This window comes from Balaenoptera borealis (genome assembly GCF_965194805.1).
Source record: "Balaenoptera borealis genome assembly, chromosome: 14".
In the NCBI taxonomy this organism is placed as follows: Eukaryota; Metazoa; Chordata; class Mammalia; order Artiodactyla; family Balaenopteridae; genus Balaenoptera; species Balaenoptera borealis.
In genome coordinates, this window is record NC_138875.1 from 60,308,633 (window position 1) to 60,323,087 (window position 14,455).

The 14,455-nt window shown below is 42.6% G+C and overlaps 1 protein-coding gene across 7 annotated transcripts in view; it reads left to right on the forward strand.

The window, feature by feature from the left end:
- PTPRM (protein tyrosine phosphatase receptor type M) overlaps positions 1-14,455 on the forward strand; it is a 742,498-nt gene that overhangs the window by 598,683 nt on the left and 129,360 nt on the right. For all 7 annotated transcript variants that reach the window (XM_082353481.1, XM_082353483.1, XM_082353486.1 and 4 more), the window contains one exon: positions 972-1,159. In XM_082353481.1, coding sequence (XP_082209607.1) covers positions 972-1,159 — 188 coding nt within the window. The remainder of the gene's footprint in view (positions 1-971; positions 1,160-14,455) is intronic.

A 14,455-nucleotide genomic window follows, 5' to 3' on the forward strand; every position in this document is an offset into this window, starting at 1 on the left:
GCGATTATGATACTATTTTAACCTCCTTTTCTTACTGAGTGCTTAAATTAAACACCTCCATCCTAAGGTGATGGGAGAAATGAGGCTTTGCCCTCTGACCACCTATGAATAGAAAACTTAACTGTAAAATTAAAACACAAAATAAAAACTACCTGTACTTATTCACGCAGTACTATTGCTTATGCCCTGTTTCCTTTTTCTCCTCCTCTTTTCTCCTGATATGTATCTTCTTAAAAGTGCCTATAAATGGTAAGTTCCCCCATGCGCCCGCCCCATGGAGAAGGTGTGGAGGGAATGGGGGGGGGGGGTATCTTCTCTGTAGAACAAAGCCAGCTGGTTCTGCTGTGCGTTGGCCTGCATGTTAGCTCCTGTAGATCATCCCATGAGTGCTGCGTTGGCCCACCGTATTCTGTCCAGCTTTCTGATCCTGGAGCATGCGAAGTGACTCATCCAACCAGGTTCCTTTCTCTCCCCCTCCCGCCCCCCCAGTTATCTTGGATCTCATGTATCATGTCCACGTTTTCATTGCTAGCTTTGTAAGCCAACCCATCTTGTGCACTTTTTCTTTGCTCACAGAACATTCATACAGAGTTGATTTCCATCATCATACCAACTAGTTCACAAATCTTCAGAAGAACACAAGACTGGTTTTTCACCAGGCCTTGATGAAGTTTCAGACCGAAACTTCGATGAACTTGAGCCCCCGAAGGCTAAAGGATTCTTACCAACTAGCTTTGGGAAAGCAAGAGATCGTTTGGACTGCTTTGTAAAAACAAAGATTCCTGCCGCATCCCTACTAGTATTGCCAACCCCACTGAAATCTCTAGACACTTAACTTTTCTTTTTTGCTGAGCCATCACGGGGATCGTGGCAGCCGTAAGTTGAGGGGATGTCAGCAGCCGCTTAGATTCTCGGCGACCCCGGTGTAGCTGCTGGTTCCCCTCACTTTTTCCACGGCCTTCTTTTCCCAGACGAGACGCACACGATGGCCAGTGACACCAGCAGCTTGGTGCAGCCCCACACGTACAAGAAGCGCGAACCGGCCGACGTGCCCTACCAGACGGGGCAGCTGCACCCTGCCATCCGGGTGGCCGACCTGCTTCAGCACATCACGCAGATGAAGTGCGCAGAGGGCTACGGCTTCAAGGAGGAGTACGAGGTGAGCACGCGCCCCGCACCTGGGCTCCCCCTCCGCCCGCCTGGGCGCGGCACTGGGGCTGTGCGACATCTCCCCTAGCCGGTGGGGCCCACGAGGCCGCCAGGAAGGGACCAGCTGTTTCATCCCTGGATCCACTTCCATCCAGCGGTGAGACTTAGCCACCGGGGGGATGTCCTACCTTAAATGAAAAGAGGAGAAATACTTCTTCACCTTTTTCTTTATTCTTCATAAATACGCCATGAAAACAGAGGCCTGCCAGGCTCTCTTCCCCATTCCTCGTCACCTTTCCTGGCTTTTCCTATAATAAAGTCTGATGTTAAATCCCAATAATTTTGAGGGTTATCTCAGGAAGAAGCTGTCCACCTAGAACAGTTGTAGGCCAACCAGCAACGTCTTGCATGGAGATGAGATGGCAGTAGAGGGACCGGCTAGTGTCACGGCAGTGACAGCTGTCACCGTCCCGCCAGCCCAGGGAGCAGGTCGCTGTCCTGGGATCCAGTGCAGGCAGCCCTTGGGGGCCTTTCCAGGAACAGCGATATATACTCTGGCACCATATATAAATGTAGGACTCACCCCTTTCACAGCCTCTGTCCTCAGCCTAATTCTGTTGGAAAGTCTTTCCCGAACTGAAGAGAATTAATTGATTTGAAGAGTCTGGTTCAAAAGAGCACACCTTCACTGAGTGTGTGTGTGTGTGTGGTGAGGGGGGAGAAGGAAGGAGCTTGGATTTCTCTGTTACCTTATTAAGTAAAATTAATTCACAATCATTGGTGAAGATAAAGTAGCAGCATGCTTAGAGTAAAAATAGGATTAGAAAGCCACATGGCTTAAATCTAAGAACGTGTTTCTGGTACTGCATCTACCTGACTAGCTCCTACTTGTAAAACATCTTGTCTGGAATTAGAGTATTTTTAAAATCAGTTTCTACCACCTCCCTATCCTTCGACGTTCAAACTCTGCTTCTTTCTCCTCTTGGGGGGCCCTCATGATGCCTGAGTTTTATGCCCCAGATGCTTCATTATCTTGGGTTTAGCTTAATTGTCCAAGGCTCATTACAGCAGTCAGAGCCCCACCACTGCTCTGCTTCTTTGAAGGCCAGGTCTTTGTTCAACGCAGGCAAATACACAGACACACTTTGCTCTGCTGACACGTGTGTCCTCACGTATTACCAACGACCACAGTTCAAGAGACTCCAAAGCCAAGAAAACAAACACAAACCAGGGCCCAAGGGTTTGATTTAAGTCCAGAAAATATTTCCAGATGAAGTTCTGCATTTTAGCCATCCTGAAATTCTTAGGTATGCCTTTAGTGATTTAATTCATAATTCAGTGAAACTGACTGCCTTTGCATATTTCCTCCTGCACTTTAAAAGGCTGGCTTAGGAATTAATAGGATTAAGAACAAGACTTCCAAAAGCATTAATATCTTATGAAAGACAAAATTAGATTATTGAGAAAATATAAGCCTAATGAATACAGACGGTGTCTTTAGTTCTATCCAATCTTCTGAATGCAGTATTGCTCTAATGTTTATTAAACATGTTAATGTCAAAGCGATTAGTTATAGGCTCAAATAACAATTCATAAAATAACCTGAGTTCAATTTTGCATGGACTATTTTAAAGTACCTACCTTAGGACTTCCAATAACACACCATAGATGATGCGTATTTGAAAGTATGCAGAAAATCAGTTCCGATTCACATCTCCTGAAGAAATATGATTTATAAGTGCAAACTGAAACAGTGTATACTCATCTTAAGTGTGTTATAATTGATGATTAAGAGTTGTTATACTCTGCAATAAAATGTTGTATTAATTACAGTTCAAAAAACTCTTTTTCCCATGCTAGCTTTTCAGTGGGTCAGAGAAGACTGTTTCTTTTTTTAATTTATTTTATTGAAGTATAGTTGATTTACAATGTTGTGTTAATTTCTGCTGTACAGCAAAGTTATTCAGTTATACATATATATTCATATTTTTTCATATTCTTTTCCATTATGGTTTATCACAGGATATTGAATATAGTTCCCTGTGCTATACAGTAGGACCTTGTTGTTTATCCATTCTATATATAACAGTTTGCCTCTGCTAATCCCAAACTCCTATTCCTTCACTCCCCCATCTCCCCTCCCCCTTGGCAACCACAAGTCTGTTCTCTCTGTCTGTGAGTCTGTTTCTGTTTCATAGATACATTCATTTGTGTCTTATTTTAGATTCCACATATAAGTGATATCATATGGTATTTGTCTTTCTCTACCTGACTTACTTCACTTAGTATGATAATCTCTAGTTGCATCCATGTTCTGCAAATAGCATTATTTCATTATTTTTTATGGCTGAGTAGTATTCCATTGTATATATGTACCACATCTTATCCATTCATCTGTCGATGGACATTTAGGTTGTTTCCATGTCTTAGCTATTGTAAATAATGCTGCCTTGAACATAGGGGTGCATGTATCTTTTCAAATTATAGTTTTGTCTGGATATATGCCCAGGAGTTGGATTGCTGGATCATGTGGCAACTCTTATTTTTAGCTTTTTGAGGAACCTCTATACTGTTTTCCATAGTGGCTGCACCAACTTAACATTCACACCAACAGTGTAGGAGGGCTCCCTTTTCTCCACACCCCAGAGACAACTATTTAAAACTAACATATACAGGTATCCAATCATCACATTATACACCCTAAAGTTATACAATGTTATATGTCAGTTATATCTCAATAAAACTGAGGAGGGGGGGAGTAAAAACTTTTCAATGCCAAAATCATTATCAGCTTTTTTTAAAAGAAGGAAGGAAAAAAAAGAAAAAAGAGCAAATACTAGAGAGGAAAGCAGGAACAAATAGGAACGTGCTATTGGGAGAAATATGAGATGGAAAGTTCTGTTAGGAATAATCCTAGCACTCAGTAATTTTCAGGTTATTAAGTACCCCCCTCCTGGGGGCAGGGTGCGGATGTGGGCGGGAGGACCGTGGTGGGACAGAGTAAACGGGACATGAGAAGTGATGCTGGCACAAGGGTAAATTTGTAGAGTGGCCGCAGGGAGAAGGGAACACCTGCTCAGTTTCTCAGCTACATCCCGAAGTCCTCCCTCTCCCTCGCCATCCTTGCCTGCACATGGCTGAATTACATGCCCACATCTTCCCTGGAGGCACAGCCAAGCTTATGGGGATTAATGGGGCAGCGGCAAACCCCAGCTGCCGTTATCCTGCTCGACTTTCCTTAGAGAAAAATCCCAGGGGATTTTTATTCCAGTGTGAATCTGGAAACATCCTTAAGCAGTTATGTTTTAAAGCCCAATTTGGCTTGTAGAACTCTAACCAAACGCACCTCTTTGAATCTTGCTGTGAAGTCTGCATCCTTCCCTCAAACCCGCACCAAAAGTCAGGAGTGTGTGGCTGCCTGGTGTCGTGTGAAGCTCGAGGATCAGACGGTAAGAGGCCGTGGTTTGGGAAGAGGCTCTGGTACCAGACTGTGGGTATTCCAGCTCAGCCTGGGCCAAGCTGTCTAACCTCCTGGGCCTCAGTTTCCCCATCTGTAAAATGGGATAACTGTAGTATCAACCTCATAAGAGTATTGTGAGGCTTGACTCACTTAATGCATCATAAGTACTAGAACTGAATCTGATATTCAGTGGCAGCTTTAGCTAATAAAAGAGGAAAGGACTAATTTACAATAGGATCCAAGGCAGGGCATTCACCCCGTGGTCTTTACAGGGAAACTGTGTCAGTTACAATTTCAGTACCTCTCCTGTGTTCACACTCTGGATAGATAGTTCACTTACCGTGTATCATCAAAACTTGCCATTAAAAAGTAACTTAAATAGATAGGTAGGTTTGACTCTGTGGACAAAGAGTTTGAGAACTGAGAAAATAAGTTAAATATTTTTTTCTTTTTTAAAATATTGGCGTATAGTTGACTTAACAATACTATATTGGTTTCAGGTGTACAACATGGTGATTTGATATTTTTATAGATTACCCGTCAAAGTTATTATAATATTATTGACTGTATTCCCTGTGCTGAATATTACATCCCTGTAACTTATTCTTTTTTTCTTTTTTACAGTTTACCAGATAAAATATAGTTTGCTCAGTTAAACCTGAACTTCAGATAAACAGAATAATTCTTTAGTATAAGTATGTCCCAAATAGTGCGTGGGACATACTTATACTAAAAACTACTCACTGCGTATATGAAACTCAGTTAATATTTAAAAGCATATGCTGTCAACTTTTATTGTTGAAACAGTATTTTCATATCTAAGTTAGAAAAGTCCTAAGGATTGGCGTAGCTACAGACCACAGAATACTATCTTTTAAACAATGGTTCTATGAGTGTCTTTGCAAGGTCGGATTTGGGGCAAAGCTTACCTTAAGCTGCGCTTGTTAGTTTCACTGGAGAATACCAAGCACGTGGGGTGAATGTGACACGTCTGGGTGCTGGGGACATGGAGGACACCGAGTGTCCTGCCCTCAGGAGTCTCCCTCTGCAGGAGGAAGCAGTCATGGGGTGGTTTTAGCACCTCTCATGAAACCTCACAAGAGAGATTTGCGTTAGTACTTTGAAGGCTTGGGGTGCAAGTCTGGGCAAGGATGACTTTTTCCTTGAAGGATGTGTTGGAGTCGGCCAGGGGAAGGCAAAAGAGTGGGATTCCAGGTTGACACGGAAGCAAGAGAACGTGGGCAGTCAGGGCGCTGTCGTGAAGGACCACGTGTGTCCCACCCAGAAGCTTAGACATCATTCTGGCCACCGTGGGAAGAGAAGAAGAATTCAGGTAACGCATGCGTCTCATTCCTGCACCTGGAGGGAGATCTGTTAATACAAACAGCTTAATTTTTAAATGCTGTTGTACGCAGCACACAGGAACTGCTTGAAAGATAATAATCCACACCCAAAAAGTAAAGGGGAGATGGAAAATGTATTTACTGGAAAAGAGTAGTATGAACTACATCCCTTTCTCCCCATGCAAAAAATTGCAATGCCGTGCTTGGCTTCCAGATTTGTTGAAGCGATGAATTACTTCAATTCGGAAGCATTTCTTGGGGGAAACCATCAGGAAAGCCTCAGGTTGCCTCCGTGACTCAGCACAATCACCCAATCAGTCGGTTTTCTTCAATCCATGTACGTTGGGAAACACCAGCCACTTAGACTGTAAAATACTTTTGAAATGGTGACTTTCTCTCTGTTGACACTGTTTCAACAAATTCGTCTTTATCTTTTCCAAGACAGAGATGTCTGAAAGCTGGCCTTAACCCTGGAAGGGTTCCTTACTGCTCAAGTAGCCGACAGAAGTGTGTCCAAACCAGAGGGAAAACATGCTAGGGATAAGACAGCAGCACTGAGTGCAGACTTTTTTTTGTTTGTTTTTGTTTTTTGTTCTAACAAGATCGTCATATGGCATCTCTCACCAGGGAAATGCAATAATTTGATTCAGAAGAAACTCAGACATGAATCACAATAAAAAAGTAAACAGGCTGAATTGAACAGAAAATGGCATGTTGTCAGCAGAGACTGGTTTGGGAATCTCAGGAGAAAGACCCAGCGGAAAGGGCAAGTTTGTTTACATTGCTACAAAAGAGGAGCTGATTCTTTCTTCCAAAAAGCAAAGATCAGTCTGTGCTCAGCCCTTGGAGAAGATCCGTGGGTTTACCAGAAGTGGAGAAAGGAGACAGCTGCACTCAGGAAACAGTGGAGGCCTGAGCAGCCGCCCCTGCAGACTCCTGGGCCTTTATCACCTGGAATGAAAAGGAAGATTCTCCAGCTCTGCCCTGAGCCAGTAGGCCCTGCCCTAGATGTGGGAGCTGCTCCCTGCTACCTGAGTGCGATGGAGAGGGTCCCAGCCTCAGGGGTGACCCTGCACAGTTGGAGAGTGAATTCCTGCCCCTCTGTCATCCCCAAAAGGTCTTCTTTGGTCCTGGATTTTTGAACTGATCCTAATTGTCTTCCGGGATCCAAGCAGAAAAACATTAACCTGAAGTAGGAAAATAGTTGTGCAGTTCTGAAAGAGTGTATGTTGCTATCGTTGTAAAATTAAGATAAAGGAAGGACAGCAATTTAAAACTACTCCCACATAGGACCTCCTGAAAAACACTGATGGTACTATTTTATTAGCTAATAATTAATATTGCTCTGGGGCACAAACATTTATTTTCCAGTTACTAGATCTGAAATATATAAACCTAAGTAACTCGTGGCAGCTACTTGTCAAAAAACTATGTGTGTGTGTACATATATGTCTAAAATTATTTAGAAAAGCATTATCCTGACCCCACCTACTTTTATCCTGTGTGTTTCTCTAGGGCACAGACACGGATGATTAATTTTATAATTGAACATGGAGACTGGTTTTTAGCTCAGTTTAAATTGGGGAATTGGAGGCTTTATGCCAAGATCTTCAGGCTTAAGTACAACCTATGCGTTTTTCCAAGGAACCTGGAGTTTTTTTAAACATGTCTAACTCCTAGTAGCTCCTTGTAGATCTTATTAAAATGTATGGATTGTATATTTTCCCCTCTCATCCTTCCCCCTGCTTTCTAAGTAAAACAACTGTTTTTGTTCAATGTAAGCACAATGTTATATTGGATGGCTTTGTCTGTATTTGACAAAGTGTGGTGAGCTAAGAAGGAATCGTCTTAGCAAAAGAAAGTCTCACTTGCCCTCCAAATCTGAGTTTCATTTCGGTTTGTTTTTTGTTTGTTTGTTTGTTTGTTTGTTTAATTTACTTGCCCCCCACCTCAGGGAAGCCAGTGAAAACTAAATAGAGAAAACCACTCCCTGAAAAATCACCTCCTCCCCATGGAGGCTGCAGTTCTAATTCCTGATGAGATGCCCTTAGACAGCTGGGAAGACAGGCCAGCATCCCCAGGTGGGCGGCAGTGCCGCTGGGGAGAAGGGCGCCCTGTGCCTGGTCCCTCCCCGTGCGGGGCTAGTGGGCAGGTACCTCTAGAAAAATTCTAAGAATAGTGCCCAGCGGCCCCTTTGCTGGGTTTTGAAAACAGAGGCCGAGGCAGGTGGCATGAGAGGTGCTTTGTGTTCTTACCTGCTGGAACCATTGCCAACACAGCTGGCCCGTGCTCGTGGGTGGTCCAGCGTGGAGGGACCCCCTTCCGCTCACCTCCAGCCCGCACACTCTTCAGATGTGCTTTTCAGTTCCCGCTTCATATTCTGAGGCACCAGCTGAGTCCATCAATTGCCACAATCAGTGCAGGTTATTTTCTGTCCCACAGGACACAAAATAAACAAAACAAAACCATTGAAAGCCAAGGATGGGGACATGGGGGAGCCTTGGCAAGCTCTGCAAATACATTAAGAATCACAACAGCTGCGCCTCCAATGGCTTCCGCAGCCAAGTAAGTTTTGACATTTTTTTTTCCTTTAATTATTACGGTGATGCTGAGCCAGGTCCATGAGAAAATGATAAAAACTTCTATGTGAAATTTTGAGGCTGCTTCAAGCTGTTTGGGGCAAGTCAAGTGTATGTGTTCATGAACACTTTCTTAGTAGATGAAAATCTCTGCGTATTTTAAATAACGCAACAGAGACGGTTGATTTTTACTGTGAATACTCGGTAGATTTTTCACTAAACTACGAATATAGAAGTGTCTTTTATTTGTCGCGTGGTCCATTTTGTCATGCTTGCTTTCAGGACCTCTTATGTGTTAGCTGATTTTTTTTTTTTTTTTAAGGAATTCCTTTATTTTTATTTTTTATTTATTTTTAGCTGTGTTGGGTCTTCGTTTCTGTGCAAGGGCTTTCTCTAGTTGCGGCAAGCGGGGGCCGCTCTTCATCGCAGTGCGTGGGCCTCTCTCTATCTCGGCCTCTGTTGTTGCGGAGCACAGGCTCCAGACGCGCAGAGCTCAGTAGTTGTGGCTCACGGATCTAGTTGCTCCGCGGCATGTGGGATCTTCCCAGAGCAGGGCTCGAACCCACGTCCCCTGCATTGGCAAGCTGACGCTCAACCACTGCGCCACCAGGGAAGCCCTAGCTGATTTTTTTAATCCAGTTTCCTTTTGCCTACACCCCTGATAATATCCTGGACTCAGAAAACTTTGCAAAATTTAGTTAAAAATTGTTATTTCCCACGACTCTCTGTTCCTCCCTCTGATTTGAGTTCATGGTGGTGGACCTTTTCCAGTTTGTTTGGAGTAGTTCTAGTTTACCGTCTGGTTTCCATTTTGAAGCTGGTCATTAGAACTGTCTTTATCTCCCCCGGGAGGAGTTAGGCGCTTTCCGCACTTGTTAACATGCTTTTAGTGTCGGATGCCATTAGTCACAGGACCTGGCCCAGAAGGGACTGTGGGGATGCCTGTATCCCACACCTGCCGACCTCGTGTGTCTCTGGTATCAGCTGGATGCTGTCACCGGCTGCTAACCTGGTCCAGCTGGCTGCAGCACACTGGTATTGCCCCTCCCCCCGACCTCCCCTCAGCACCTCCCAAGTCCTATCCGCCTCCCCTCCCGCCGTTTCCAATTCCATCCCTTCCTCTCCCAGCCCACCGGCCGCCCTCATCTCTTGCCCACCCCCTTGTAACTCTCCCCGACATTTACTCTCCCCCTTCACATCTACCCTCCACTCTGCAACCAGTTTTCTTTGGGAAACACAGATATTATCACATGTGATGCTAAAACATCTGCTCTGGATTCTTTGCAAAATGAGGCCCCTCCTTAGCAGGGAGTGCTCAGTCCTCCGGGACGCGGCCCTGGGCCTGCTCCAGACTGTCGCTGTAACCACGGCAGCTTCCCGCCACGTGCCTCAGGGCCCAGCTCCTGTGGGTCCGCCCCTGCACCTTTCACACCCTCAGCACCTCGCTGTCTCTGGGCTGTGCTCCACTTCGTGGTTTCTGCCCGGAGTGACTCCCAGCTCCTCCTTCACCTGCCAGCTCCCTTCAGACCCAACATGGATGTTACCAGACACCAGGCCGTCCACGGTCTCATAGCTCTGCATTAGAATAACATAGTGGGCAATAATAATACCGTGGGCAATGTATTAACTGATAATATGGTAAAGTGTATATTAATTGATTATCCAATACATATTTGAGAAACACTGCTAAATATGTTACTTTACATTTGTTGAATTGATTTCTGTGTATTTCAACACATACACCCCTAGAAGGGGAGATGAAATTAAAGATGGATAGAACTAATTACAAATACACACTCAGAATGGTACACATCATCACGTAGGAGCAAGTGGATTAGCAATGTCCAACCAGGAAAAACTGTGCTGACCGACTTGAACCTAACCAATACCCGTCACTGAAAAATGGGAAGAATGGCATGGTTCCATCTGATCATTTTTACTCACTGAATGCCAACCATATGTTTAAAAAAATTAGGATAAATATTTTTATCCCATATTTGCTTTCATTTCTTTTTTAATCCCTAATAGAAATAATGTAGAAATATCTAGTGACTTCAATGCATTTCAAAACGTGACTGTTGCAAGAGAGAAACTGTATGTCATCATACACAGATTCAAAGCTCATAAAGGTAATTCGTGTTATCATGAACGTATTTTCAGGGGGAGCAAGGTTTTGAGGGGTGGATTTTTCATGAAATCTTGCTTGGTTCCTAGAATGATGATGATGATGTTGATGGTTAGACCTACATTGGTCTAGCCCTAACCCTAATGTGGTAGCACTCTACAAAGATACACACACAGATAGAGAGAGACACACACATAGATATTTCTAACCACAATGCTCCTACACTGTTATCATACCCATTTTACAGATGAGGGAATGACTCAGAATGTAAGTCATTTGCCCAAGGTCATCCCACTTTGGAGTGGTGGGATTTACTCTATAACCTGTTGACTCCAAAGGCCACGTTGTTTTCCACTACACCACATAACTTCTTCATGGAACACCACGAAACACAGACCTACAGAAGTTAACCTTGGGTTTTATTGATTTGACTTGTGATTTCATGGCAGGAGCGTTGTTTTACTCTGTGCAGTTCTATCTGCTTTGAAGTGTTCTGTCCTTTGGCAGAGGACAGAGCCAGCCCCAGGGGCCCCGCTGACAGCGCCAACTCTGGTTTGTTTCAGCATCTCAGTATCAGCAGATGCTGCCCCTTAAACTTGCTCAGCATCTCAGCTCCAAGAGCGCGGTCACTCCGACATTGCTCCTGCTCTGGCTTTTCCTTGTCAAGAAATGCAGGGAAATTATTCTGCGAATATCAGCCAGCCTGGCTCGTCGGAAACCCACTAGGACCACGTATAAGCTAAAATCAAGCTGCTGCTCTTGAGAGGCATAGATCCCATAGGCTGTCTCCCTGGATTGCTGCACGACTGCCAGCCAACCCAGTAGAGGGAGGGAGAAGAGGAAGTGTAGACGCGAGTTGTGTGTGAAAGCTGAAAGTTTTCTCAGAGATCCTCTCTGGAAGACATTCTGGAAGAGGTTGCATCTTTTTTCAATGAGGTGATTCAACACAATGGTAACAACCTTGTGAACTGGATCTCTGACCTCCAGGCAGGACCAAGATAACACGTCTCAGCTTCGACTAAATGATGCAAAAAATAACCAGTTGAAAAGGCAATTATTCTTTTTCAAAGAACAGTGCTGGGAAGTAGAAAGGACAGTGGATTGGCCATGAGAAGACTGGATCCCAAGTCTTTGACCTGTCACGTCACTGAAGAGTCTCTCTGAGACCCTAACCCTAGACCCTTGAGCGAACCACTCACCTCCCTTGAAGCGAGTGGGTCAGTTCCGAAGACCAAGCACTTCCTAGAGTCTCTGTATCATTAGTCGAGCTGTCACCTTGGTGATGTTGGACTCCCAGTTTGGTTGACACATCTCCATGGACGGGATGTTTTTTGGTTCATGCTTCTCCATGGATGGGATGTTTTTTGGTTGATGTACCTCCATGGATGGAATGTTCTCCAGTGGGCAGCCCTGACCAGCTGCCTGAGAACTGAAGCCTGGCGGTCACTGGTGTGTAGAGGGCCATCACTTGGGACCCGCGGGCAGTTCTTTGGCCCCCTCTTGCCAGTTTTGAGTTTATTCAGGATTTCTGAATGAGGGAGTTTCTGTCCTGATGTGCCCTTCCTCTTTTTTCCTCCTCTCTTTTCCCCGTTTCAACCTCTTCCCACTCTCACTTCTAACTCCCACCTCATCTCCAAAACACTGGGAAGGCCAAGTGGAGAGAGTGCAGTAGTGACATTAGTACATTTTTGTATAAAGTCCTCACCGTGTCTGAAAGGTGTCTGTGATCAGAGTTCCAGTCTGTCTCTAATCCCCACTGTCCCTGTTTGTAAGGATCTGTGAATAATAAGGAAATATATGGATTAAAAGTTTGGAATTAATTTCTTTCACATTTTATATTATATAAATCCACATTATTGTTACATGTCTTATTCAGACCAAAATAATCTTGAATCAGAGGCCATAGCCTTTTTGACCTGTCCTGTCTCTGAAAAGAAAGAGAACATGCTGACTTTTCCAACTTCTTCTGAAAGAAAAGTAGCTTTATGTCCTCAATGGGCTTCACCTATTATTCAGCATCTTCGAAATTTTTAAAAACTTCTTCACTCCCTTTATCTTCCATTGTTGCCCTTTAGGGACACATGGAAAACCTTTCATCTGTTTACTTCAGGGAAATTATACAAGAGATACTGAATAATTATAATGCATTCAGTGTAATTATAAACGTCTAGCATATGTTTTTATATGTATTGTATTTATGTGCTTTAGGTAATTATGCATTTGAGTTCCTTGACAATTTTATGGCCAAAATATTTTACTTGGCTGATTACTAAGTGTATTTTAAGCTTACTTCTTGAAACATGAAGAGAATATACTATAAATCCAGTTAACATAATTTATCTGCCTAAAGAGGATGCTTGCTTTTATTTTTTTCTCTATTTCAATGATGAAAACCATTTGTAAGGATGCAGAGTAACAAAATATGTTTTTAAAGGTTTCCAAGTCCCGATTTTATCATGTTTTTTTAAAAAGAAAATTTTGAAAGAAATTTGAAATTTTAAGAAAAGTGTAAAGAAAAAAAAAAAAAAGACAATAAAAATCACCCTTAAACTTACTCTCAGTTTTCAGTAAGTTTCCATCCAATATTTTAATGCATTAGAATCTTTATATAAATCGTTTCATACCTTGTTTGTCTTTGCCATGAACACTGCTATGAATAATTCTTTGGATTTACCTCCATTATTTTCTATAGATAGATTTCAAGAGGTGGAATTAATGGTTCAAAGTATATAAAATGCTTAAGTTTCTTTATGAACCTATTATGTTGAAAGCTTGCTTTCCAGAAAAATTGAACCAATTCACACACGCCGTTAGCACTTTCCATGAGAATGCTTACCTCAACATACCAGCACTCAAATAAGGATTAGTCTTTTTTTTTTTTATCATCTTTGCCAGTTCGATAGGTGGAAAAAGAGTATCTCATTATTGCTCCATTTGAAATTGGACATGTCTTTATATGTTCACCAGCCACGTGAAAATCTTCTTTTGTGAACTGTTCATATGCTTTGCCTGTTTTTTTACTAGGGTGTTAATGTCTCCTACTGACTTCTATGACCTCTTCTATGCTTGCTTTGTCCTTCTTTAAAAATGTATTGGCTGTCCTTAAGCTTTGTGCTGCCATCATTTTAGAATCACCTTGTCCATGAAAAATGGACATTTCATGAAGCTGACATTTTATACAGTCAGCTTCATGAAAAACTCTGTAATTTTGTTTGGAACTGCGTGGGATCCACTTACAAAGTTCGGGAAAATTGACTTCTTGGCAATATTGGATCTTCATGTCTTAGTTTGGTTTATGCCTATTTATTTGGATCTTCTTTTATATTTTTCAGCAGAGTTTCAAAATGTTCTCCATGAAATCTTGTACATCTTTTAGTTATGTGTACTTATTTGTTATGGTAATAGTATCTTTTAAAGTTACATTTTCTTTTTATTGCAAGTATATAGAGTACATGTATAAATATATAGAGATACAGGTATATATGTGTGTATACGTATGTGTGTATGTATGTATATTTGTATATTGCTCCTTTGTCCAGAAACATTTCTCAGCAATCTTTATTTCAGTCATTTCTCTGCAGATTATTCTGGAGTTTTCTATGGAGAAATCATGTCAACTTTCATTACTGACAGTTTTGTTTCTTCTTAATCCTTATACATTTATTTTTTCTTATTTATAAAGCTTACTGGAACCTCCAGTACAACACTGAATAAAACTTAGGTTGGCAAGTATCATTGTCTTGGTCCTGATTTTCAGAGAAAAGGCTTTTAGTGATTAATAATTAGTCATAATTAGTTT